The sequence below is a fragment of the Xenopus laevis genome, chromosome 3L (assembly GCF_017654675.1).
Source record: "Xenopus laevis strain J_2021 chromosome 3L, Xenopus_laevis_v10.1, whole genome shotgun sequence".
NCBI classification, from domain to species: domain Eukaryota; kingdom Metazoa; phylum Chordata; class Amphibia; order Anura; family Pipidae; genus Xenopus; species Xenopus laevis.
The window spans coordinates 149,338,213-149,366,145 of NC_054375.1; the positions used below are offsets into that span (position 1 = coordinate 149,338,213).

The 27,933-nt window shown below is 42.8% G+C and overlaps 1 protein-coding gene across 1 annotated transcript; it reads left to right on the plus strand.

The window, feature by feature from the left end:
- Positions 1 to 478: 478 nt before the first annotated feature.
- farsa.L (phenylalanyl-tRNA synthetase subunit alpha L homeolog) lies at positions 479 to 17,532 on the plus strand. Its single transcript, NM_001087382.2, is given in 13 exon segments — positions 479 to 673; positions 3,313 to 3,450; positions 4,177 to 4,275; positions 4,440 to 4,558; positions 7,648 to 7,740; positions 8,116 to 8,244; positions 8,907 to 9,022; positions 9,229 to 9,313; positions 10,071 to 10,170; positions 10,354 to 10,522; positions 14,994 to 15,071; positions 15,997 to 16,111; positions 17,167 to 17,532. Coding segments are annotated over 13 exon segments (1,500 nt in total). The 5' UTR covers positions 479 to 523; the 3' UTR covers positions 17,276 to 17,532.
- The last annotated feature ends 10,401 nt before the right edge of the window (positions 17,533 to 27,933 follow it).

A 27,933-nucleotide genomic window follows, 5' to 3' on the forward strand; every position in this document is an offset into this window, starting at 1 on the left:
TATTCCAGTCTCTTATTTAGATCGGTGCATGGTTGCTAGGGGAATTTGGATCCTAGCAACCAGATTGCTGAAATTGCAAACTGGAGAGCTGCTGAATAAAAAGCGAATTAACTCAAAAACCACAAATAATAAAAACTGAAAACCAATTGCAAATTGTATCAGGATATCCCTCTCTACATCATACTAATAATTAATTGGAAGGTGCACAATCCCTTTCACGTAACAAGATGAAGAAAGACACGATGTGATAGGTAAAATGACCTCCTCCCTGACGTGACATTACACAAACGAAGTCAGCACTAGGGCGGAGGAAGTATCAAAATCGTTTAATTCGCTGGAGGTGAGAGTAGCAAGATGGCCCACTTCAATTACAGGACGGAAGGCCACCAAACCGATTGTGGGAGTAGTAATATGGCTCCTTGCGCTATCAGGTTGAGTGAAGCCGTAGTAAGTCTGACTTCCTGTGTGAAACTATGACACTTCCGGGTGATTAGTGCGCAGGCGCGGTGAGTAAGCCGGCAGCATGGCAGATAACTTATTGTCGGAGCAGTTGTTACAGAGACTACAAGATGGAGATAACAAGGCAGTGGATACCCTGGAACTGGCGGCCGTGCTCAGTGTAGATCATCAGCAGGTAGTGGGGGCAGTGAAGAGCCTGCAGTGTCTGGGAGAGGTGAGTGACCGATGCTGATGCAATAGCGCTGATCCACGCCATAGGGACATATTAGGGGCAATCAGCTGGGCCCATTGGCTGACAGTCAGCACCTTGAGCTGTGCCCATTGGCTGACAGCACATTGAGCTGTGCCCATTGGCTGACAGTCAGCACCTTGAGCTGTGCCCATTGGCTGGTTTTGTGCTGAGAGTCAGCGCCCAATAATCTAAAACCAGAGTTGGTTTATTATAGTGATAACTGTAATCTAATGTTGCCCTTGTTATTGAGCAGCATTAGCCCCTGATTGTATAGAACAGCTGAGTTGTACAAAGTATTGTCACTATCAGGGCACTCCTGGGGGGGGGCAAGTAATCCGTTTCAATTAGCAGCCCCCCTGCCTCTGCCTACAATCTACAGACCAGGGTATTCTGGCCACGTTTGTCCCTAAAAGTTTTAAGAAAACATAAGGAATTAAAGGACAACTAATGCTTAAAGGGTTGCTTCACCTTTAAGTTTACTTTTACTATGTTACAGAATGGCTAATTCTAAGCAACATTTCAATTGGTCTTCCTAATGTTTGCCTTTTTCTTCTGACGCTTCCCAGCTTTCAAATGGGGGTCACTGACCCCATCTAAAAACAAATGCTCTGTAAGGCGACAAATGTATTGTTATTGCTACTTTTTATTCCTCATCTTTCTATTCAGACTCTCTCCTATTCATATTCCTGTCTCTTGTTTAAATCAATGCATGGTTGCTAGGGGAATTTGGAGCCTAGCAACCAGATTGCTGAAATTGCAAACTGAAGAGCTGATGAATAAAAAGCTAAATAACTAAAACACCACAAATAATAAAAAATTAAAACCAATTGCAAATTGTCTCAGAATATTACTTTGCACATCATACTAAAAGGTAATTTAAATATAACTAATGTGGCTAGAAATACTGTATTTTCTATACTGAACTGTACCAGCCCAGAGGTACAACAGTCCTATATTCGTAAAGCAGTTTCTTTACTAGCTATTTTCCCTGTCACAGTAAAGCATTACAGTTCATTTTTTTTCTTCATTTTTTTAAATTTTATGTGGATTTTTGAATGATTTTGTCCCCAGTTTAGAATTGTAGCAGCTTTTTGGTTGTTAGGGTCCAGTTCAACCTAGCAACCAGGCAGTGGTGTGCATGAGAGCCTGGAAAATGAACAGGAGAGGCCTGAATTGAAAGATAAATGGTAGAAAGTAACAACAACAGTAATAATGTAGCCTCACAGAGAAATTTTGGCTATTACCATTTGAATGTTGGAAAGAGACAAAAGGGAAGGTTAATACTTAATATCATGTAGTGTTGCCCTGCACTGGTAAAACTGCTTTGCTTCAGAAACACTACTATAGTTCATATAAACAAGCTGCTGTGTAGCCATGGGGCAGCCATTCAAGCACAGGATACACAGTAGATAACAGATAAGTACTACTATAGTTTATATAAACAAGCTGCTGTGTAGCCATGGGGGCAGCCATTCAAGCACAGGATACACAGTAGATAACAGATAAGTACTACTATAGTTTATATAAACAAGCTGCTGTGTATCCATGGGGGCAGCCATTCAAGCACAGGATACACATTAGATAACAGATAAGTTCTACTATAGTTTATATAAACAAGCTGCTGTGTAGCCATGGGGGCAGCCATTCAAGCACAGGATACACAGTAGATAACAGATAAGTACTACTATAGTTTATATAAACAAGCTGCTGTGTAGCCATGGGGGCAGCCATTCAAGCACAGGATACACAGTAGATAACAGATAAGTTCTACTATAGTTTATATAAACAAGCTGCTGTGTAGCCATGGGGGCAGCCATTCAAGCACAGGATACACAGTAGATAACAGATAAGTACTACTATAGTTTATATAAACAAGCTGCTGTGTAGCCATGGGGGCAGCCATTCAAGCACAGGATACACAGTAGATAACAGATAAGTACTACTATAGTTTATATAAATAAGCTGCTGTGTAGCCATGGGGGCAGCCAATCAAGCACAGGATACACAGTAGATAACAGATAAGTATTACTATAGTTTATATAAATAAGCTGCTGTGTAGCCATGGGGGCAGCCAATCAAGCACAGGATACACAGTAGATAACAGATAAGTACTACTATAGTTTATATAAACAAGCTGCTGTGTAGCCATGGGGACAGCCATTCAAGCACAGGATACACAGTAGATAACAGATAAGTACTACTATAATTTATATAAACAAGCTGCTGTGTAGCCATGGTGGAAATTGAATAAAGTCTATATGGCACAAGTTAAATAGTGGATAACAGATAACACCATTATGTTCTACAGAGCTTATCTGCTATCTGCTGTGTAACCTGAGCCTTTTCTCCTTTGAATGGCTGTCACCATGGCTACACAGCAGCTTATTTATATAAACTATAGTAGTGTTTCTGAAGCAAACAGATCAGTTTTACCAGTGCAGGGCAACACTGTATTATTAATTAATTACTTTAAAATAATTTCATTTTTTGATGTTACTGTTCCTTTAAGTATGAAACCTATCTAGCTATTCTCTAATATTGCTATTTCTTTCTCTCTCTCTCTCTCTTTCTCTCTCTCTCTCTCTCTCTCTCTCTCTCTCTCTCTCTCTCTCAACCTGCAGATAATTGAGGCAGAACAGCGCTCCAGCAAGAAATGGGAGCTCAGCTCGGAAGGGGAAGAGATTGCCCAAGTGGGAAGCCACGAGGCCCGGGTCTTCCAGAGCTTGCCCAAAGAAGGCTTGCTGCAAGCCGAACTAATGGTGAGAGGCCATGGGGGAGTGGGCTTGTGTACACATTCATAGGGGAGGTTTGGTTCCTACTAGAGATGCACCGAAATCCAGGATTCGGCCTTTTTCAGCAGGATTCGTATTCGGCTGAATCCTTATGCCCAGCCAAACCGAATCCAAATCCTAATTTGCATATGAAAAGAGGAAAATTGTGTGACTTTTTGTCACAAAACAAGGAAGTGAAAAAAAGTTATCTTATGCAAATTAGGATTTGGTTCGGTATTCGACTGAATCTTTCATGAAGGATTCGGGGGTTCAGCTGAATCCAAAATAGTGGATTCGGCGCATCCCTAGTTCCTACTAGGGATGCACCTAATCCAGTATTCGGTCCGGGATTCGGCCAGGATCCTGCCTCTTTCAGCAGGATTCGGATTCGGCCGAATCCTTATGTCCGACCAATCCGAATCCTAATTTGCAAATCCAAATTAGGGGCAGGGAGGGAAATCCCGTGACTTTTTGTCACAAAACAAGGAAGTCAAAAATGTTTTCCCCTTCCCACTCCTAATTTGCCGAATCTTTTGCGAAAGGATTCGGAGGTTCGGCTGAATCCAAAATAGTGAATTTGGTGCATCCCTAGTTCCTACACGGCTCACTCGCTGTTCTTCAGCTATAACTCCCAGAATTCTCACCTGGCACAGGGATGCCACTCTCCCAGATTCCTAGGCACCATTACATTTCGTTCTTTTTAATCCCGTGTAGAAACTGCCGTTTGCTAAAGTTGGCTTCAGTAAAGCCATGTCCAACAAATGGATCCGACTGGATAAAGCAGCAGCAGGAGGGCCCTGCGTCTACAGAGTGGTGAGTCTTGCTGTCTGTCTCCTCTCTGTTCCTCCTCTTTTCCCCCCACTCTACAAGTCTCTCTCTATTTGTTTTATCTACTCAGTTGTATGTCCCCTCACCTTTCCTCCGCCCATTGCTGCTGCCCCTGAGCTCATCACTCTCGCCCCCTGCTGTTCTTGCAGGTAGAGACCATAGAGGATACGGTGAAGGAGAAGCTCCAGCTCATCCTCAAGGGAAGGGCCGATGATGTGAACGAGAAGGACAAGAACGAGCTGAAGAAAAGGAAACTGGTCAATGAAGTGTAAGTCTTGAAATACTAATTCCTGCGATATTGGTTAGTGTCACCTGGTGGACCTTAGTCAGGACTGCCATCAGAAATCACGCGGCCCTGCACAACATCATCATCGTCACGCACCAGGGTCCGCCCCCCCCTCTAGTGACGCTACTGCAATATACGTTTGTTTAGCTCCTCTTTTCATGTTCCAACCCTGGGATTATGTCCCTTCCAGGTTATGAAAATGCCATTTCTGGGTTTATAATTGGCAGTAGGTAGAGAATCAGATCAGGAAAAATAAGGGTTGGAGGTCTTGCGGTACAGGTTTATTAGATTTACTTTGTGCAGCATTAGTGATCAAGAGCCTCAACTGACGTTAAAGGGATTGATCACTTTCCAAACACTTTTTTCAATTACCTTTCAATTTTTTTACCATTTTTTCAAAATCTAAGTTTTAAAGTTTAACTTCTCTGTTTGGTGTTTGAGTCTGACAGCTCAGTAATTCAGGTGCAGATTCTGAACTGTTACAATTTTACAACATTTAGTTGATCCATTTCTCAGCAGCGTCTCTGGAGTATTAGTAACTATTGTATCAAGTCTAACAGCTGCCTGTAATGAAACCCAGAGATTCTGCTCAGCAGGGACAAAGATACGAATTGTATCACCTAAATGTACAAATATAGAACAGTTAACAGGGTCGGCGACCCCTCTCCCAGAGCTGCTTTAGAAGGTGAAAAATGACACTTTACACTTCAATATTACAAAAACGGTCACAAATAGAAAGTACCTTATATACTCGAGTATAAGCCGAGGTACCTAATTTTACCTACGAAAACTGGGAAAACTTATTGACTCTAGTATAAGCCTAGACACAACTACAGCCCTGTCTCCCAGCAGCGCACATTCTGCCAAAGCAACCCCCCCAGCGATCAACCAGACTTCTTTGCAAAGTTGATGGTGACAGAGAATTGCCAAACGGATTACTGTGTGCATTGTCCCACTGTCCCACTACCATGTGCAGAGGGTGCTGTGTGATATTGCCATCACTGTTATTCTTTCATATAACCAACAGAGGGCGCTGTGTGATATTGCAGTCACTGTTAATCTTTCATATAACCAACAGAGGGCGCTGTGTGATATTGCAGTCACTGTTATTCTTTCATATAACCAACAGAGGGTGCACTGTTATTCTTTCATATAACCAACAGAGGGCATTGTGGGATATTGCAGTCTCTCCCCAAGTGAACTGTTGGTATAGGAATGATTAAAAGTGACTGCAATCTCAGCTACTCGGGTCGGGTACCGCTGACCCGAGTATAAGCCGAGGTAGACTTTTTCTGCACATTTTGGATGCTGAAAAACTCGGCTTATACTCGGGTATATACGGTAATTGGAAAAATACTTTATTTCTTGAAAAAATGTTGCACCTGCAGGCTGGACCATTGTATAACAGTAGAGCTGCAACACTGAATTCCTACACTAGAGGGCAGTGTAGTACAAGTCTGTACAAGTATAGGACTTTATTATTACAGAGTCTGTAGTAGATGGCCTTCTCGTAATTCGGGGGGCTTTCTGGATAACTGGTTTCCAGATAACAGATGCCATACCTGTATGTCAAATACTGTTTGTTTGGAAACTATCTACATATTTCTGTGCCACGTAGGGTGATAAAGTGACGCCTTACTGCACCCTGGGGCCAAAGCAGCAATAAATCAATAGTACTATGACTAATGTCAGAGACATTTAACTGTTTTATCCCCCCCTTGTTACATTTTGTGGGATCCAACATCCAAAAACCGAGTGTTGAGCAGGGAATACATCTGCCATATCTGGCAGTGCAATAAGCAGATAAAAGGCTTTTGTCTTCCTAATATATACTGATACAGTTATGGGACCTGTCATCCAGAATGCTCAGGACCTGGGGTGTTCCGGATAACGGATCTTTCATTAATTTGGATCTTCATACCTTAAATCTACTAGTAAATAATGTAAACATGAAATAAACCCAATAGGCTGGTTTTGCTTCCAATACGGATTAATTATATCTTAGTTTGGATCAAGTACAAGCTACTGTTTTATTATTACACAGAAAAAGGAAATCATTCTTGAATCAAAATGTAGATTATTTTATTATAATGGAGTCTATGGGAGACAGCCTTTCCGTAATCTGGATCTTTCTGGATTACTGGTTTCCAGATAACTGATCCCATACCTTTACCCAATAGAAGTTGCTCATGTTTTTATTGGCCAGCATGCTACCCTTGGGTATCCGTGTGTGTTACATGCAGTAAGAGATCATGTCTCCATGATTATGACCCCTGTAGTTATCAGTGTTGTCTCAAGCTTTAAGGCTTATTAAACTCTCTATGGGGAACCAGCACTTCCAGTTCTTTTTTAATTGCTTTATATTCTTGATAAGATCTTGAAGAACAGGACGGGATGTTGCATTAACGAGTTTGGCAATGGTATTGTGGCTGCTGCCTAATTATAGCTCTGAGCAACACCCATATTGGCTAAGGAGTTGCATAACAGAGCACTGCTCACTCGTCCCTTAGATATAAATTAATGAATCTTCCATCTCTTATAAAGGAACAGTGTGTGCCTTACCTTTAACTTATAGGACAGGGCAGTTTAGGGTCTTTCCTATTAAAATCCCAGAGCTTCTATATTAAATGTAATACGATACTATGTACATGCAGTGTGCTGCTTCCTTTACACTGAAGCAGGAATTACATGACATGGGGCACCTGGGAAGCTGACAATATGTTTAGCCCCATGTTAGATTTCAAAATTAAATATAAAAAAAATCAGTTTGCTCTTTTATAAAATAGATTTTAGTGCAGAAGTCTGCTGGATACTGATGTATTTTGAAAAAAACATGTTTTCCCATTACAGTATCCCTTTAAAATCCCAGAGCTTCTATTTTAAATCTAATTCGTTACCATGTGCATACAGTATGCTGCTTCTTTTACATTGAAGTGGAAATTGCTGTTGGATAATATTAGGACAGACACGTTGAGGTCTGTGCTCACAAGAGCTTACAATCTAAGGGAAGCCACTTTGATGATGATGAAGGTGGTGGTGGTTTGTTCTTATTGTTTATTCTTCTTCTGCAGGACGGTTAAATCCTACTGGGTGACAAAGGGATCCGGCTTCAGCACAAGCATCACCAAGCAAGAGACTGATCTGACCCCAGAAATGATTGCCAGGTAAAGGCCAAGAAGACAATTGACTCCTATTGAAAGGAATAATATCCATTTCCAAAAGTTAGAGAGATATTACATTGTGTACCCATGGGCTTCCATGATACCCTCTCTTGAGGAGCCCCTTCTGTTGGTTTGGGTAGTATAACTCCCTTCTCACCCCCAACAGAAGGGGCTCCTGGAGAGAGGGTGTCATGGAAGCCCATGGGTATATTTGTTACTATACCCCTTGTGTTGGGGGTGCATAGGCAACATCTACACTGGACTTCCTTTAATTAAATGCTCTCTCTATGTCCTTATCCCCCTTTTAATTTCATGCTTTTTATCTCTCCTTTCTACCCTACTTTTGTTTGTTACCCACCTTGCAACTTGTACAACCAGTGGATCATGGAGGGAGAAGCAGTTCAAGGGCTATAACTTCAATGCTCTGGGTGTGATGCCAGAGTGCGGCCATCTGCACCCACTGCTGAAGGTGCGCACCCAGTTCCGACAGATCTTTCTGGAAATGGGGTGAGTAGAGTGGCAGCCCCTCCTGCTGCCTTGTGATGTCCCCATAACTCGTCAGCCAGAAAAAGTACAATGTATGTATGGAGAATAAACATAAAATACAAAAAAAAAGCGAAGTTGGGTGCTCTTCCAATGACTTTTGCAAATTGTTTCATTTTAGTTACCATGACTAAGTCAGGGATAGAAGTGGACTCCACACTTTATACGATTAATATGTTTAGTAGCAGCAGGAACAGGACCCATAAGTCCGTAGAACAAAATAATCAATCAGGTACAAGTGCGCTTTTTTATAAGACTTCAAATTGGAATTACACACATTACGTTGGAGCAGCAGTCAGCTTAATGTATAGCACAGCAAAATCTTGACGGTTGCAGTTTTAGACTGCTAATATCATACGTTTGCTATAGGACAGCCCTACTGTTCTGCCAGTCAGCAACTGAACTTAACAATATAACGTTTATAGACAGATAACAAGTAAGAGAATCCTATGGGTAGACTGGTATATTTCCCCTTGAAGAGGGTTATAGGTTAGAATCTTGGAAATGTATTTCTGTCCTGCAGTAGGAGGAGCTGTCCGGGTCCTCTCATTTGCCAAAGGAATATTTTTATTGCAAATTGATGTAAATATAAAGGCTGATGACTTTCCTCTTTCTGATTGGCTCAGATTCACAGAGATGCCCACCAATAACTTCATAGAAAGCTCTTTCTGGAATTTCGATGCTCTTTTCCAGCCGCAGCAGCACCCTGCCCGAGATCAGCACGACACCTTCTTCCTGCAGGGTCAGTCCAGCTCCAGCTCTATCTCTGTGTTCTGCATATCCAATGTCTTATCACTGGGCCTGTAACTGACGTGTCTATATGTGTGTATATGTGTCTATATGTGTCTATGTGTGTATTGGATGATCAGTTCCTCTTGAGCACGTGTGTCATTAATGTCTGATGTTTTAGTGATCACTTTATTCATCACTTTATTCATTGGCTTTCAGATCCAGCCTTAGCCACAGAGTTTCCTATGGAATATCTAGAAAGAGTTAAGAAGGTTCATTCTGAAGGAGGATATGGTTCCCAAGGGTAAGAGATCAGTTTGTGTCAGATACCGACTCCTTCTCTTTATCACCCTAACCCCTCCTGTCTGTGTCACTGTATCACCCTGCAGTGGGAGGGACAGACTCATGTCCCATAGTTCCCTCCTGTCTGTGTCACTGTATCACCCTGCAGTGGGAGGGACAGACTCATGTCCCATAGTTCCCTCCTGTCTGTGTCACTGTATCACCCTGCAGTGGGAGGGACAGACTCATGTCCCATAGTTCCCTCCTGTCTGTGTCACTGTATCACCCTGCAGTGGGAGGGACAGACTCATGTCCCATAGTTCTCTCCTGTCTGTGTCACTGTATCACCCTGCAGTGGGAGGGACAGACTCATGTCCCATAGTTCCCTCCTGTCTGTGTCACTGTATCACCCTGCAGTGGGAGGGACAGACTCATGTCCCATAGTTCCCTCCTGTCTGTGTCACTGTATCACCCTGCAGTGGGAGGGACAGACTCATGTCCCATAGTTCCCTCCTGTCTGTGTCACTGTATCACCCTGCAGTGGGAGGGACAGACTCATGTCCCATAGTTCCCTCCTGTCTGTGTCACTGTATCACCCTGCAGTGGGAGGGACAGACTCATGTCCCATAGTTCCCTCCTGTCTGTGTCACTGTATCACCCTGCAGTGGGAGGGACAGACTCATGTCCCATAGTTCCCTCCTGTCTGTGTCACTGTATTACCCCGCAGTGGGAGGGACAGACTCCATGTTGGGCTATAAGCTACACTCTGACCTTTGCAGGTACAAATATGACTGGAGTATCCACGAGGCACAAAAGAACATTCTGAGGACACACACTACAGCTGTTAGTGCTCGGATGCTGTACAAACTGGCACATCAGGTAAATACAAATCTCTGCTGTAATATGCCAAAAAGCTCTGTATCGTGTGAGGGTCTTTTTCTCTACTTACCCCTCCTCCTTCTTCTATGGCAGTTTCTTCTGTTCCTTTTAACCCTTCTTCTTAATCCACTTTTCGCTTGGCCATCCAGTCTCTCACAGCATCTCCTCGTCTGTCTCCTCCAGAAAGAGTTCACCCCTGTGAAGTATTTCTCCATTGACCGGGTGTTCAGGAACGAGACGCTCGATGCAACGCACTTGGCTGAGTTCCACCAGATTGAGGGGGTGGTGGCAGATCGGGGTTTAACTCTGGGAAATCTCATGGGAGTTCTAAAGGAATTCTTTCACAAGCTGGGTAAGATCTAACTGCTCAACATATCCTCCTCCTTATGATCCTGGACAATCCATACGTACGCTGAACATTGTGCAACTTGCTCTTCTAAATACCGCAGAGCAGCGCAGCGCACGTAACCTTGTAGCTTTGCCTGTTACTGGCCAATCTGGGATGTTTTTGTGTCCCATGTGCATCAATAGGGAGCTTTACAGTCAGGAGGGGACTGGGGCAATTTGACTTGCTATTGTTCTCCAGCAGAGGTGCGCAAAATGCTTTAGCCTTTGGGTTTACTATTCACATTGAGGATATTCAACCTGTGTTGCCCCAACTGAGCTACATCTCCCAGCCAATACAGGTATGGGATCCGTTATCCAGAAACCTATTATCCAGAAAGCTCCGAATTACAGGAAGCTCATCTCCCATAGACTCCATTTCAATCAAATAATTTAAGCTTTAAAAACCGATTTTCTTTTTTAATAATAAACCAGCACCTTCTAATTGATCATAACTAAAATATAATTAATCCTCATTGGAGACAAAAGAATCCCTTTGGGTTTATTTAAAGGGGTTGTTCACCTTTGTAACAAAATGACAAATCTAACAGTTCACATGAATATAACAAACTTTTCCATAGAAATAGTTAACAGAAAAAGTACAGTTCAAGAGATATTCACCTCAGAAGTGTCCCTGTTCTAATCCTTCAGTTCCACACAGACTACAGTGTTCACTTCCTCTTCCTTATATGACATCACACATTGTACTGGCAGCTAACTTAACTCCTATTGGCTATGTCTGCTGTCAATCTGCCACTGCTTCCTGTGCTGGCTGTGCTGGGGAATTTGAGCAGCATTCAGGTACTGAAGAGAAACTGTTACAAGTTTGTGAGAGGGAGGGGGAGTGTGGGCTGTGTACTGCAGAGACTTCAACTGTGCAGATGGGGGGATCAAGGTGCTTGGGACCTGGAGTTTTACGGATAATGGATCTTTCCATAACTTGGATCTTCATACCTTAAGTCTACTAGAAAATCATGTAAACATTAAATAAACCCAATAGGCTGGTTTTATTTCCAATAAGGATTAATTATATCTTAGTTGGGCTCAAGTACAAGCGACTATTTTATTATTACAGAGAAAAAAGAAATCATTTTTAAAATGGATACTATGGGAGATGACACTTGTACTTTCCAGAAATATATTATTTGGGGGGGCATGTATTATTTTGTGTATTTAACTCATAAAAAAATCATTATTCAGTAGCTGACTATTTGTATGAGCTTGAGGCTTTCCAAATGAGTTGAATTTTTGTGCATAAAGTAAAATATTTTTCTGGTATAGATCCCTATATCATGAAAAATATAACTTTAATTTTTTTGTATTTAGAGCTCTAAATCTTGTTCCAGAAGTGGAACACTTAAACACTTAAAAAAAGGTATTGTTTTCCTAGGTAAATTACCGCCTCCCCCCCCCCCGGGAGAGCGCACAAAATCACTTAGGGTTTCCACCTCACCCTTTTAAAACCAAACACATATGAAATCCACAATTCATTTAGATGCATGATACATGGCTGCACAGAAATCAGTTCAGTCTGCAGCATCTAAATGAGTTGATAATTAGCCATGCAGCCTGTGGATTTCATATGTGTTTGGTTTTAAAAGGGTGAGGTGGCAGCCCTACTGTCCCTGCTAGATGTGCAAGTTACATACTTTTCTAAGCAAGTCAGTGCTGGTTTTTGTTGCAATTTTGTAAATAACTGACATTATGCTTAATGCCAAAGGTATTAAAAGATAAAAATATAGAAAAGCCAGTATTTATTCCCAGAAAAGGTTGCACCCCTTTGGCTCTCCATTCAGTTTTAGTCTAGGCAGAAGGAGAGTGCCAGAATTGGGAGAACAATGTTGCTCCTTCCTTTTCTGCAGTATTTGTCTGCATGGCTGTGTGATTGTTTGTTACAAGGCAGGTTTGTTTATATGCTGCGTCTGTTAACCTCTGCCATTACAATTGAGTAATCAACCAATGACCATTCAAATTATGTGACTGGTTACAGTTCACAAGCAACCAATAAATTACTAGGAGGAGGGCAGTATCAACATCCAATAGGGAACAAGTAAGGGCAAAGCCTGGGCATGATGATGTCATCATATAGGAAGTTCTTGGTGTGTCGGGTTCAAAATAGGCCACTCCCATCACTTCAGAAAACTGGTCAGAGAGACAGGAGAAGGACTGAGTTAATAGGTATAAAAATTAGCTTTTACAATGGCATTTTTACTTTTTGTTATGGAAAATGGTTTTTCTAACACATTGAGAGCATTGTTAGTGGTTTCATAAGATTTGTACATTGAAGGTGAACAACCCCTTTAAAGTGGACCTGTCACCCAGACACAAAAATCTGTATAATAAAAGTCCTTTTCAAATTAAACATGAAATCCAAATTCTATTTTTTATTAAAGCATTCATAGCTGTTGTAAGCTCATTTAAACATCCAAGCTGTCAATCAAATATTGTCTGCCCCTCCTCTATGCCCTGGGCATTTTCCATTCAGCACTACCGAGAAATCGCTGCTCTCCCCACATTCCCCCAGTTCTCTTCACCGTTTAATTGTGTAGCCAGGGCATGGGGATGGACATCAGGTCCCCCATTCTGGTGCACAAACAAGATTCTGAGATGATACAAGACTTGTCTTAATAACAGTGTCCACAAAATGGCTGCTGCCTGCTTGTTATAATTATGAATTCCCAGACTGAAGGAAACAAGATTCAGACCATTTATATAGTGTAATTAAAGATCATTTTGCTTGACTAACATGATAAAATAGGATTATGAATAATTTTTTTGGGTGACGGGTCCCCTTTAATTACATGGCGACTAATTTCCTTAAACTGCCTACCGTTGGCTAGCATCGCCCAAAGTTTACTCTTGAAACTTGAGGCAACTTCAGGCGACTAAGGAAAACTAAGCGCACTGATTGCCATCCAGCCAGCGATTCAGATTCTAGCCGACGGGAAGCAGTTTGGGAAGATTAGTCGTCCTGAAGAAGAGGAGATTTGTCGCTGGGCGACTAATCTATCCGAATCTGAGCGTGTCTCTGCCCTAAAGGATGACTGAAAACCTTTTTAAGCAATAAAATATGCAGTTCCCGATTTGTATGTAAGACATAAAGGCAGTAAATATTACTACAGGTATGGGACCTGTTATCCAGAATGCTCGAGACCTGGGGTTTTTCAGATAACAGATCTTTCCATAATTTGGATCTTCATACCTTAAGTCTACTAGAAAATCATGTAAACATTAAATAAACCCAATAGGCTGGTTTTGCTTCCAATAAGGATTAATTATATCTTAGTTGGGATCAAGTACAAGTTACTGTTATTAATACAGAGAAAAAGTTTTTAAAAATTTTGATTATTTTGAAAAAATTTTGAGTCTATGTGAGACGGCCTTTCAGACGGCCTTTTTAATTCAGAGCTTTCTAGATAACGGGTTTCTGGATAATGGATCCCATACCTGTACTTTGCTACTTTATATATTTGGCTTTTGAGGTTTGGGAACAGTTGGGAGACCAGAGGGTGAACATTCCTGATTTTAATTTATTTTTTTTACCCTACAGCTCCATGCATTCTTTATGGTGACCCCACCTTTAATAGAATTCAGCTTAGGGACGTGTACAGATAAGTGGTTTCAGGTCTAGCCATGCTCTGGCACATTCACGTTATATGGAAAAGGAATGCACGCTTGAGCAGTTATTGTTCGTTTTCTTCTTGTCTATTTGTACAGGCATGGGACCTGTTATCCAGAATGCTCGGGATCTGGGGTTTTCCAGATAATGGATCTTTCCATAATTAGGCTTTCCATAACTTAAAGGGGGTGGTTCATCTTTCAGTCAATGTTTATTATATTCTAGAATGGCCAATTCTAAGCAACTTTTCAATTGGTCTTCATTATTATTTTTATTTTTACAAGTTTTTCAATTATTTGCCTTTTTCTTCTGACTCTTTCCAGCTATCCAATGGGGATCACTGACCCCATCTATGTACAAATGCTATATAAAGCTACTAATGTATTGTTACTACTTTTTATTACTCATCTTTCGATTCAGGCCTCTCCTATTCCTATTCCAGTCTCTTATTCAAATCAATGCATGGTTGCTAGGGGCATTTGGATCCTAGCAACCAGATTGCTGAAATTGCCAACTGGAGAGCTACTGAATAAAAAGCTAAATAACTCAAAAACCACAAATAATAAAAAAAGAAAACCAATTGCAAATTGTCTTGGAATATCACTCTCTACATCACAAGTTAATTTATGGGTGAACAACCCCTTTAAAGGACAAGAAAAGTCTGCATTTAAATTGCACCAGAGCTGATGTAATTGCAGGAGGGATTTTATTTTGATCTCTTTTATAGCTGTACCCTTTATACCTGGTCTCAGTCAATACATTTATTGTGTATATTCTGTGATTTCTTGCTTTCCATGGCTAAAGTACATTTCTTTTATAGGAATCACTAAACTGCGCTTCAAGCCAGCGTACAACCCTTACACAGAGCCTAGTATGGAAGTGTTCAGTTACCATGAAGGTGAGTAATCCTGTGCTTAAAGGGAAGGAAACCTAGTAGGCGCAAACCCCCCACCCCCCCTCCCGTGTGTTGCCCCCCCCTGGCCTACCCGTCCCGCTGGGCAAATGCCCCTAACTTGTTACTTACCCTTCTGCGCAGGTCCAGTCCAGGGAGTTCACAGACGACATCTTCTTCCACGCGATCTTCTTCCTGCTTTGAACGGCGTTTTGGCGCATGCGCAGTAGGAGCATTTCGCCGGTAAGGATCTACTGCGCATGCGCCAAAAGTCACGAAGCATGTGTAGTAGATCGTACCGGCGAAATGCTCCTAATGCGCATGCGCCAAAACGCCGTTCAAAGCAGGAAGAAGATCGCGTGGAAGAAGATGTCGTCTGTGAACTCCCTGGACTGGACCTGCGCAGAAGGGTAAGTAACAAGTTAGGGGCATTTGCCCAGCGGGACGGGTAGGCCAGGGGGGAGGAGGGAGGGTGGGCAATACACGGGAGGGGGGGTTTGCGACGACTAGGTTTCCTTCCCCTTTAAGTCTCCCAGATCTGCAGGGTGCCAGAAGGTTCCCCATCCCGCTGATATCATTTATTCTAACAGCTGCTTTTACATGAGATTATAAACCCCTGAGCTGGAAGCAGTCGCCATTGATTGAAACACTTTGGGAGATTTCGTTCTTCCTATATCACAGATACAGTCGAGCAAATCTGTTAATCCTTTTGTGATTAAACCCAGGAGCTGTCATGTGATAATGCTCAGTGAATGTCCCCTCTTCTTTCTCTCGCTGGTCTCCGGGGGATTTGGGGCTGTTACATAACACACAGCTGCTCACAGTAAACCAAGGGGATTTTCTAGCCCTCGGCACACACACAAACATGGTTTTAATTTGAATTGTTACGAAACATCTGCATCCCTCCCGACCTTCACTTTTGTTTCCCCAGGGTTAAAGAAATGGGTGGAAGTTGGGAATTCTGGACTTTTTAGGCCGGAGCTGCTGCTGCCGATGGGTCTGCCGGAAGACGTCAACGTATTGGGTTGGGGCCTGTCGCTGGAAAGGTGAGATGCAATGTCTGATAATATATATAGTGAATAAAGTACCCCCTCTTGTAAAATATAAGGATATTATAAGTTACAGAGGAGTTTTATGACCATATAAAAGCACAGGGCCGAGTGTTTTTATACAGGTCATGAAACTCCGAGGTTACTTCTAATATCCTTATATTTTGCAACTGATGGTACTTTATTTATTATAATACACAAGTTTCAGTGAGTCATGTGACAGAAATGACATCAGAACTCACCGTTTATAACTGATGACATCAGAATTCACCGTTTATAAGGATATAATTTACAAGATATTTATGGCTTTTGTGTATTATATATATATATATATATATATATATATATATATATATATATATATATATATATATATATATATATATATATATATATATATACACACAAAAGCCACGAATATCTTGTAAATTATATCCTTATAAAGGGTGACTAGTGATGTCATCAGTTATAAACGGTGAGTAGTGATGTCATTGTATGTATTGGTTTATATTGATTCGATGTGAAGATTACAGTATGGAGCAGAGACATGGGTCCCCGACAGTTAGGGTTGGCACCTGGCCGGTATTTTACTGGTCTTGCCGGTAAAAATGACGGTTGATCCTACTGTTATTAATAGGGAAAAAAGATAAATTTATAGGAAGGCCGGTTTTTTTTTCCATTAAATATGGCAACCCTACAGACATAATGGCTGGAACTGATAGGCTTGGCCTCTTTCCTGCTTGGGACTATGGAACAAGGCACAACTGGTGTTCATTTATATGGGCAAATTGGTACCTGGGCAGTAACCCATAGCAACCAATTACGGACTGGCTGATTTTTCTTCATACAGCTGCAGGCTAAATAAGGAAAGCAAACATTTGACTGGTCACCAAGGGTTACTGCCTTGGTGCAGACTTGCCCAGTGTTTATTAAAGAGCCCCAGTCGATATTTAAATAGGCGCATATCTGTAAATATGTAGCATTCCTGTTGTATAGTGGGGGGTTTGTAGTGACATTCATGACCACAATTATTTTTACTTTTTTTCTCCAAGGCCAACGATGATCAGATACGGGATAAAAAACATCCGTGAACTGGTGGGACACAAAGTCAACTTGCAGATGGTTTACGATAGCCCTATCTGTCGCCTGGATGCTTGTTGATGATGATGATGATGATTATAAAGGAACGTTTGCAGTACAAGACCTTCTTGTCCACTCGGGGAACACACGGGGCTTTCTGATAGGATACAACTCCATTGTTTATTTATACTTGTACATGAGTAAAAGCAGTACTTTTTCTATATAGTCTGACTTTATACAAACTCTGAGCCTCTTTTCTAAGCCCTGTATCGGTTTGATGGTTGGCCAGTGTGCTAGGACGGGTTACATAACCACCCAGTAAATCTTATTCTGCTCCACAAAGCACTTGTTTTGTCTCTGTAACCTCTGAACGCAGCTCCGTCTATTACGTTGATAGGCCTTGCTCTATAAAAGCTGCACCGCCCTTTGTTGCTCTACTGCCGTTAGTCTCTAATCAGGAGGTCCCCAACTTATTTTTTACCAGTGAGCCACATTCAAATGTAAAAAGAGTTGGGGAGCAACACAAGCCTGAGAAAAGGTCTGTGATTGGCTATTTGGTAGCCCCTATGTGGACTGGCAGCATAGAAGAGGTTCTGTTTGGCAGTAAATCTGGTTTTTATGCAACTAAAACTTGCCTTTAAGCCCGGAATTTTACAAATAAGCACCTGCTTTGAGGCCACTGGAAGCAACATCCAAGGTTGGGGAGCAACATGTTACTTATGAGTCACTGGCTCGGGATCACTGCTCTAAACCAACCCCTATGACACAACCCCATTCCACAACACGTTCTTGTTACAGTCCACATCCACGTACTCATTGTTCTGTTTCAACACACCTGAATAAGGGAAGGCAAAACACAGAGATATGATAACGAAAAGGTGGAGCTTCTCAGACATTTAGAGTCCCTGCTGTTCAGGCCTTCAGAGTTGTGCACAGGAGCTTTCCAGCTTGGATTTTGTCCAGGACACTGCACATGACACACACACACACACACACACACACTCTTTTCGATTTGCTGTAGCTCAATGTCATGGCCCTTAGCCTACCAAATTTTGCAGTGGACCATAGCTAGTCGCTGATAACTGGTGCCCCCTGGTGGCTGCTAAATCGGCAAACAATGCAAACTGCCCTGCAGATATTCTGCCAGTGCCTCAGACAATTGCCCATCTAACTATGAAGAAGCTATTGCTTTAAGTGCATTTATTGCCTTTTTAATTTATGGACTTCATATACACAAGCTAGCCCTGTGACTAGTCTTAAACTACCGTTACACTCATCAATCAGGGATTAGGAACAGAATCAGCATATTTACAGCAATGCACCTAGCTGGTGAAACAAGGATATTCCCCGCAATCACTTGGCAAGACTATACAGGTGTGGGACCTGTTATCCAGAATGTTTGGAACCTGGGGTTTTCTGGATAATAGATCTTTCTGTAATTTGGATCCTCAAGGCTTAAGTCTGCTAGAAAGTCATGTAAACATTAAATAAACCCAATAGGCTGGTTTTGCTTCCAATAAGGATTAATTATATCTTAGTCGGGATCAAGTACAAGCGACTGTTTTATTATTCCATTGAAAAAGAAAAATCATTATTAAAAATGTCATTGATTTGATTAAAACGGAGTCTGCGGGAGGCGGCCTTCCTGGAATTCTGCGGTTTCTGGATAACAGGTTTCCGGATAATGGATCATACACCCGTGCAATCATTCCAGCATGTTTAAGAGACAATGTGGCCACCAGAGCCTACCGTCCCACTGGAATTCAAATACTAATTGAAGACGGGTCAATCATTTTTTTTTATAATAATATATTTTTTTATATAAGTTTTTAATGAGCCACGTGTCACAAGTAACATCATTAAGCGCCATATGGAGATATATTTTATACATTGGTCTAGTGCATTAATTGCAAATAATATGAATGACTTACCTATCATGTTTAAAAGCAACCATAAACCACAGATTATAAATAGGCTATGCAGTGTCGGACTAGCAGCCCGCTGAGGCTTCTGCCGTAGGGACCCCAGCCTCCCCCTCCGGGCTCCCCTGTCCCCCCACCTCTGTGGCCACCACCCTAGAGGCCCCCTACCCCAGCCATGACCCCCCTCTGGTCCCCCACATGTACCTGTGCTGTAGTTGCAGCAGCAATCGGGGCCCGAGGGTGGGGAACACAATCGGAGCAGCACAGGCTGTAGGTGGGTGTGGGTTGGCGGGGGTGGGGCCAACCGGGTTTTCAACCAGTGTCCCACCGGGCCAGTCCGACCCTAAGGCTATGTATTCCCTTTACCTTCCTCTAGACTAGAGCATATATTTAAAATGCAGACTTGCACCCCACTATAAGGTTACTGATTGCATTTATCTATGTTAGTTTCAAAAGACCAAACGAATTTCCAGCCACCGCCCACCTCTACCAGCTCTTGGCCAGCATTGAGCCAACCAGTGCTCATAATAATGCAGTGTCAGTTATAAGGAAGCACAAGTCGGCCATTGTGGTCACAATCATTTGAGCTCATATCTGGTCTTGCAAAGGTCCCTGCTGGTTTAGAGTTATCATTGGATAAACAAACAGACTTTTTTTTTTTTCACAAAAGACATAGACTTCTGGAAACGCAGTCGTGAAACTTAGCGCGGTGTCCGGAGAGCTCACACTTTAATCGGTGTGCCGTTCTCATTGGGTGACATTGGCAGCTGGTGGCTGTTGCTGGTTTCGGCAATGGGTATACACACGTCACTGTCCCCGTTTAGACTGTATGGCTTGGTCTTGTAGGTGGGTGGAGGAAAAAACAAATCTTTGGTGGACTTGGGGCTTTGGTTCTTGTTGACATTTTGAGGTCCCAGGATACAGTCTGTGGAAGATAGTTGAGTTGGATGAGTAGAATAGTTACATAGTTAAATTGGGATGAAAAAAGACAAAGTCCATCAAGTTCAACCCCTCCTAATGAAAACCCAGCATCCATACACACACCCCTCCCTACCTTCACATAAATTATATATCCCATTCCCATATCTATAGAGTTATAGAGCCTGAATAGAGAGATGAGTAATAAAAAGTAGCAAAAACAATACATTTGTAGCCTAAAGCTGGCCATAGACGCAAAGATCTGATCGTACGAATCGAGGATTCGTACGATTTTCGAACCGTGTGTGGAGAGTCCCGACATTTTTCGTCCGGCAGAGATCGGTCGTTTGGTCGATCGGACAGGTTAGAAAATTTCTGTCGGCTGCCGATAATATCTCTGCGTGTATTGCCGATCGTACGATTTTCAGTGGGAGACTGTCACTCGCTTTGGTTGGACATAGATATCGTACGATTGCTGTCAGGGACAGAACATTGCTGATCTGTTCTTTAACTAATCTGACTGGTAAGACTTTGATCTGAATGGTTAGTGGCGGGTCGGGAGATGGGAAAGTCCAATCGTACGATGATTCGTACGATCGGATCTTTGCATCTATGGCCAGCTTTAGATGGGGTCAGCGACCCCCATTTGACAGCTGGCTTGAGTCTGAAGAAAAAAGCAAATAATTTAAAAACTCTAAAAAATAAATAATGAAGACCAATTAAACAGTTGCTTAGAATTGGTCATTCTATAACATACTAAAAGTTATATTAAAGCTGAACCCCCCTTTAAACTACTCGCCTGCAATATCGTGGGCTAAGTCCTTGATGAGGTGTCCAACGATGGCATACACAGCCGCCACGATAAACAAAGCCGCCATGAGGAGGTAGAGGACGGCTTTAGGGAGAGGTACAAGGTCTCTGTGTGGGGGCTTGAAGTCAGTGTAGGAAGGATTTTCATTGGCCACTGAGAATTGGTAGACAGGTTGGCCACGGTACAAGGTGAAGTTACCAGCTGGGAGGTCAGAGAAGATTTCCATATTCTGTTGAGAGAAGACATTCCATATGTTTTTCTAACCAATATCAATGGCATGAGAGAATACCAAGATACAAGTCTAATATTCTACCAGATGCCCTGTGATATACAAAGTGTGATTGTAAGCTCTGCAGGATAGGGACTACTAGCACCTGTCTCTCTTAAAGGACATAAAAATCTAAAAAATCAATTACTCAGGGTGCTTCTGTCAGCACTGTTACACTTTACATTTAATGTTCTATTTTTAGTGGTTTCCAAGACATTTGTATTTCTAGGCTGCTAATACCTGGCTTTCAGCTTACTTACGACGAGAGTCAGGAACCTTGTATGTGTGTATGTATATTTTTATTTGTATAGTGTTCCTTGAGGGCAAAGCACTGTACAGTAAAGCAATAAATTAGTAGTAACAAACAAGGGGTCAATAATAAGTAACAATAAGTAGGGATACACCTAATCCAGGATTCGGGCAGGATTCTGCCTTTTCCAGCAGAATTTGTATTCGGCCGAATCCTTCTGTCAAACCGAACAGAAGCCGAATCCTATTTTGCAAATTAGGGGTGGGGGGGGATGGCATAACTTTTTGTCACAAAACAAGGAAGTAAAAAATGTTTTCCCCTTCCCACCCCCAATTTGCATATGCAAATTAGGATTCAGATTCGGATTGGTATTTGGCCGAATCTTTCGTGAAGGATTCGGGGGTTTAGCTGAATCCAAAATAGTGGATTCGGTGCATCCCTAACAATAAGTGCATTATTAGAAATACAATTCACATAAACATAAAATATAATGATAATACAGATTAAATGCTCAAGGAGACAAAAGGATAGAGGAGCCTTCCCTGTAGGGCTTACAGTCTAAATGGGAGGGTAATTTATAGACACAATTTGGAGGGGTATTAAAGTGCTGTAGGTTACAGTGTGTCATATAAGTGTGTGACCAACTTCCAACCAGCGATACTAAGCTGAAAGCCTGCTGTTAGCTGTCTAAAACTGTCAACATCACAAAAACCATTACAAATAGAAAAAGTGAGTAAATTGCATAAATGCTCAGAGGAGCATTTCTGAGTTTGTTTACATCAATCAGTTTTATTGGGTTTAGACCCCTTTAATATGTACAAGTAGGGGATCCATTATCCGGATACCTGTTATCCCAAAAGCTCAGAATGCCATAGACTCCTCTTTATCTTTATTTTAATGTAATGGTGAACAGATAAACAGAATGCACTTCCTAACTGCCCCTCTGTATATTAGAGTGTAAGCTCTGCAGGGCATAATTCCTTTCTCCCAATGGTTCCCTCTGCCTGTATTGTATCTGTGTCCCTCTGTGTATTAGAGTGTAAGCTCTGCAGGGCATGATTCCCTTCTCCCAATGGTTCCCTATCCCTGTTTTGTATTTGTGTCCCTCTGTATATTAGAGTGTAAGCTCTGTAGGGCATGATTCCTTTTTACCAATGGTTCCCTCTCCCTGTATTTTATATGTGTTCCTCTGTATATTAGAGTGTAAGCTCTGCAGGGCAGGATTTCTTTCTCCCAATGGTTCACTCTGCCTGTATTGTATCCCTCTGTATATTAGAGTGTAAGCTCTGCAGGGGAGGATTCCTTTATCCGAATGGTTCCCTCTCCCTGTATTGTATCTGTGTCCCTCTGTATATTAGAGTGTAAGCTCTGCAGGGGAGGATTCCCTTCTACAAATGGTTCCCTCTTCCTGTATTGTATCTGTGTCCCTCTGTATATTAGAGTGTAAGCTCTGCAGGGCAAACTTCCCTTCTCCAAATTATTCCTCTCCCTGTATTGTATCTGTTTCCCTCTGTATATTAGAGTGTAAGCTCTGCTGAACAGGTTTTTACGCCTCCCAATTGTTTCCTCTCCCTGTATTGTATCTGTGTCCCTCTATATATTAGAGTGTAAGTTCTGCAGGGGAGGATTCCATTCTCCAAACAGTTCCATCTCCCTGAATGGTATCCGTGCCCCTCTGTATATTAGAGTGTAAGCTCTGCAGGACAGGATTCCCTTCCTCCCAATAGTTCCCTCTCCCTGTATTGTATCTCTCTGCATATTAGAGTGTAAGTTCTGCATTCTATTCTGCCTATGATTCGCTCCTCCCTTTATTTTATCTGTGCCCCTCAAGTGTAAGCTGTGCAATGCCCTTATGGTTTCCTATCCCTGTATTGTGCATGTGTTTGTCTCTCAGTGAGTGTAAGCTGTGTAGGTTAGGAACCAACAGTACTGTCCGTCTTTTTGAGCTGAACATATACAATATTGTTAATAATAATAATAATAAAAGCATAGGTCAGAATTAAATTCTTACCATTCAAATCCAGATATGAGGGAATATAGAATGTCCTTTTTGCAGAGAAGAATAGCAAATCCCCAGCAGATCTCAGCCCTCTATCTTGTGCACAGAGGTAACAAGTGCTTTGTCCTTAATGCTCGTCACTGGCAGCTTCCCAGTATCACCAGCTTGAATGAGTCTTGTGATCTGGTGACATAACACAATTTAGGATTACCGGGCACAGGACCCTGCTCTGCTGAGTTTAACCCCCTCCACCACATGGAACTGTTATTGTTTAAACTCTTCAGCTACACCTATAACGTCCCGATATACTGATTATTTTGAAATATGTGGGAAAAAAGTATTTTAATATGGGCAGAAGTGAAGGGTCCTTTTGTTGGGTTGTAAATAAATAGGACAAGCAGTTACCGGCCTGCCCAGAAACAAAACTCTAATAATATAAAAAACAAAGCACATTTTACTATGAGTTTGTGCCAGCATGGTTTTATGCGTAATAGATCTTGCCAGACTAACTTAATTTCTTTTTATGAGGAGGTGAGCAGGGACCTTGATTCTGGGATGGCAGTGGATGTGATTTACTTAGACTTTGCTAAAGCATTTGATACAGTGCCACACAGAAGGTTACTGGTTAAATTAAGGAATGTTGGCCTGGAACATAGTATTTGTACCTGGATATAGAACTGGCTAAAAGATAGACTACAAAGAGTGGTGGTAAATGGAACATTTTCTAATTGGACCAGTGTTGTTAGTGGAGTACCGCAGGGCTCTGTACTAGGTCCCTTGCTTTTCAACTTGTTTATTAATGACCTGGAGGTGGCCATTGAAAGGACTGTTTCTATTTTTGCAGATGATACTAAATTGTGCAGAACTATAGGTTCCATGCAGGATGCTGCCACTTTGCACAGTGATTTGTCTAAACTGGAAAACTGGGCAGCAAACTGGAAAATGAGGTTCAATGTTGATAAATGCAGGTTATGCACTTTGGCAAAAATATTATAAATGCAAGTTATACACTAAATGGCAGTGTGTTGGGAGTTTCCTTAACTGAGAAAGATCTAGGGGTCTTTGTAGATAACAAGTTGTCTAATTCTGGGCAGTGTCATTCTGTGGCTACTAAAGCAAATAAAGTTCTGTCTTGCATAAAAAAGACCTATGACTACGTGTGGAAACACAAGAAACGCTTAAGGTGTTATCTGTGGAATAAAGATTACGGGTTTTTGATTTTACGCCGTGTCCGTGGAGTCTCTGGAGTGCGTGTCTAAAGCAGCTCTGCAAAGTAGCGTTCTGTCTTGCATAAAAAAGTTAATTCAAGGGATGAAAACATAATTATGCCTCTTTATAGGTCCCTGGTGAGGCCTCATCTGGAGTATGGGGGCAGTTTTGGACTCCAGTCCTTAAGAGGGATATAAATGAGCTGGAGAGAGTGCAGAGACTAAGTGCAACTAAATTGGTTAGAGGGAGGGAAGAGTTAAATTATGAGGGGAGACTGTCAAGGTTGGGGTTGTTTTCCCTGGAAAAAAGGCGCTTGTGAGGGGACATGATTACACTTTACAAGTACATTAGAGGACATTATAGACAAATAGCAGGGGACCTTTTTACCCATAAAGTGGATCACCGTACCAGAGGCCTCCCCTTCAGACTAGAAGAAAAGAACTTTCAGTTGAAGCAACGTAGAGGGTTCTTCACAGTCAGGACAGTGAGGTTGTGGAATGCACTGCCGGGTGATGTTGTGATGCTGATTCTGTTAAAGGGATACTGTCATGGGAAAAAAAAATTTTTCAAAATGAATCATTTAATAGTGCTGCTCCAGCAGAATTCTGCGCTGAAATCCATTTTTCAAAAGAGCAAACAGATTTTTTATATTCAATTTTGAAATCTGACATGGGGCTAGACATATTGTCAATTTCCCAGCTGCCCCAAGTCATGTGACTTGTGCTCTGATAAACTTCAATCACTCTTTACTGCTGTACTGCAAGTTAGAGTGATATCACCCCCCTCCCTTTTTCCCCCAGCAGCCAAACAACAGAACAATGGGAAGGTAAACAGATAGCAGCTCCCTAACACAAGATAACAGCTGCCTGGTAGATCTAAGAACAACACTCAATAGTAAAAACCCATGTCCCACTGAGACACATTCAGTTACATTGAGAAGGAAAAACAGCAGCCTGCCAGAAAGCATTTCTCTCCTAAAGTGCAGGCACAAGTCACATGACCAGGGGCAGCTGGGAAATTGACAATATGTCTAGCCCCATGTCAGATTTCAAAATTGAATATAAAAAAATCTGTTTGCTCTTTTGAGAAATGGATTTCAGTGCAGAATTCTGCTGGAGGAGCACTATTAACTGATTCATTTTGAAAAAAATTTCCCATGACAGTATCCCTTTAATGACTATAAGAGGGACTTGGATGATTTCATGGACAGACATAATATCAAAGGCTATTGTGATACTAAACTCTATAGTTAGTATAGGTATGGGTATATAGAATTTATGTGAAAGTAGGGAGGGGTGTGTGTATGGATGCTGGGTTTTCATTTGGAGGAGTTGAACTTGATGGACTTTATCTTTTTCAAACCAATTTAATCAAACTATGTAACTATGAAGTTCCCCCTCACAGCTGTGTTACAGAACCAAGCAGCGTAACGCTCAGCATCAAGTAAACGGAGAATTATTAACAGCGCTTAATGTTTCTGAAGGTGACAGAATTCATTATCACCGTATCACGCTGCGTGACGAGCGTCATTTTCACATTCTGCTGTTGATTTTCACAGCAATGGCAAAGGACGTCACCTGGTGTGCGTGAGTGCGAGATAAAGACGCAGTACAAAAGGACATTAGGTCTTTACACGTTGTCATTCTCCAGGAAAAATACATAGAACTTTTCTACAATTTCCCTCCTCTCTATTCCCTCGTTTATAGTAACAGATAAATACCTGGCCATTAGGTAGATAACAGTGTGATAGATAGAAAATGGGTAGATAATGGAGAAATATAAAGTGTAAGAGATGGATCAATGGACGTTGGTATTAGTGATGTGCGGGTCCAGATTTTCTAGAGTTGCACCCATCCATAACCCACTGTCACCCAACCAGCAGCCAGCCCTAACCCACTGTCACCCAACCGCACCCATCCATAACCCACTGTCACCCAACCAGCAGCCAGCCCTAACCCACTGTCACCCAACCGCACCCATCCATAACCCACTGTCACCCAACCAGCAGCCAGCCCTAACCCACTGTCACCCCAACCGCACCCATCCATAACCCACTGTCACCCAACCAGCACCCAGCCCTAACCCACTGTCACCCAACCGCACCCATCCATAACCCACTGTCACCCAACCAGCAGCCAGCCCTAACCCACTGTCACCCAACCGCACCCATCCATAACCCACTGTCACCCAACCAGCACCCAGCCCTAACCCACTGTCACCCAACCAGCACCCAGCCCTAACCCACTGTCACCCAGCCAGCACCCAGCCCTAACCCACTGTCACCCAGCCAGCACCCAGCCCTAACCCACTGTCACCCAGCCAGCACCCAGCCCTAACCCACTGTCACCCAACCAGCACCCAGCCCTAACCCACTGTCACCCAGCCAGCACCCAGCCCTAACCCACTGTCACCCAGCCAGCACCCAGCCCTAACCCACTGTCACCCAACCAGCACCCAGCCCTAACCCACTGTCACCCAGCCAGCACCCAGCCCTAACCCACTGTCACCCAACCAGCACCCAGCCCTAACCCACTGTCACCCAACCAGCAGCCAGCCCTAACCCACTATCACCCAGCCAGCACCCAGCCCTAACCCACTGTCACCCAACCAGCACCCAGCCCTAACCCACTGTCACCCAACCAGCACCCAGCCCTAACCCACTGTCACCCAACCAGCACCCAGCCCTAACCCACTATCACCCAGCCAGCACCCAGCCCTAACCCACTGTCACCCAACCAGCACCCAGCCCTAACCCACTGTCACCCAACCAGCACCCAGCCCTAACCCACTGTCACCCAGCCAGCACCCAGCCCTAACCCACTGTCACCCAACCAGCACCCAGCCCTAACCCACTGTCACCCAGCCAGCACCCAGCCCTAACCCACTGTCACCCAACCAGCACCCAGCCCTAACCCACTGTCACCCAGCCAGCACCCAGCCCTAACCCACTGTCACCCAACCAGCACCCAGCCCTAACCCAATGTCACCCAGCCAGCACCCAGCCCTAACCCACTGTCACCCAACCAGCACCCAGCCTGACCCAGCTTGGCTTCTCCATTTAAAGAGCCGCAGTGATGTCATGAAAGGGCAGGGCAGGCGTGAATTTATAAATGGCGGAGCCGGAAGCCAGAAGTGTTAGGTCGTGGGCAGGGAGAGCGACCTGAAGACTTGATGCAGCAGCAGCCAGAACCCATGGGTCCCGCACATCACTAGTTGGCACCCAAGGCAAACATGGAAATCTGCATGTCAACCCCACCTGCCATTCCGACGTCACCATTGCCCCGTTGTTGCAAATAAAGTAGATAACAATTTATTTTTCATAAATCCAGGGCCTGGATGCATCCTGGGTAGTGATGGGCGAA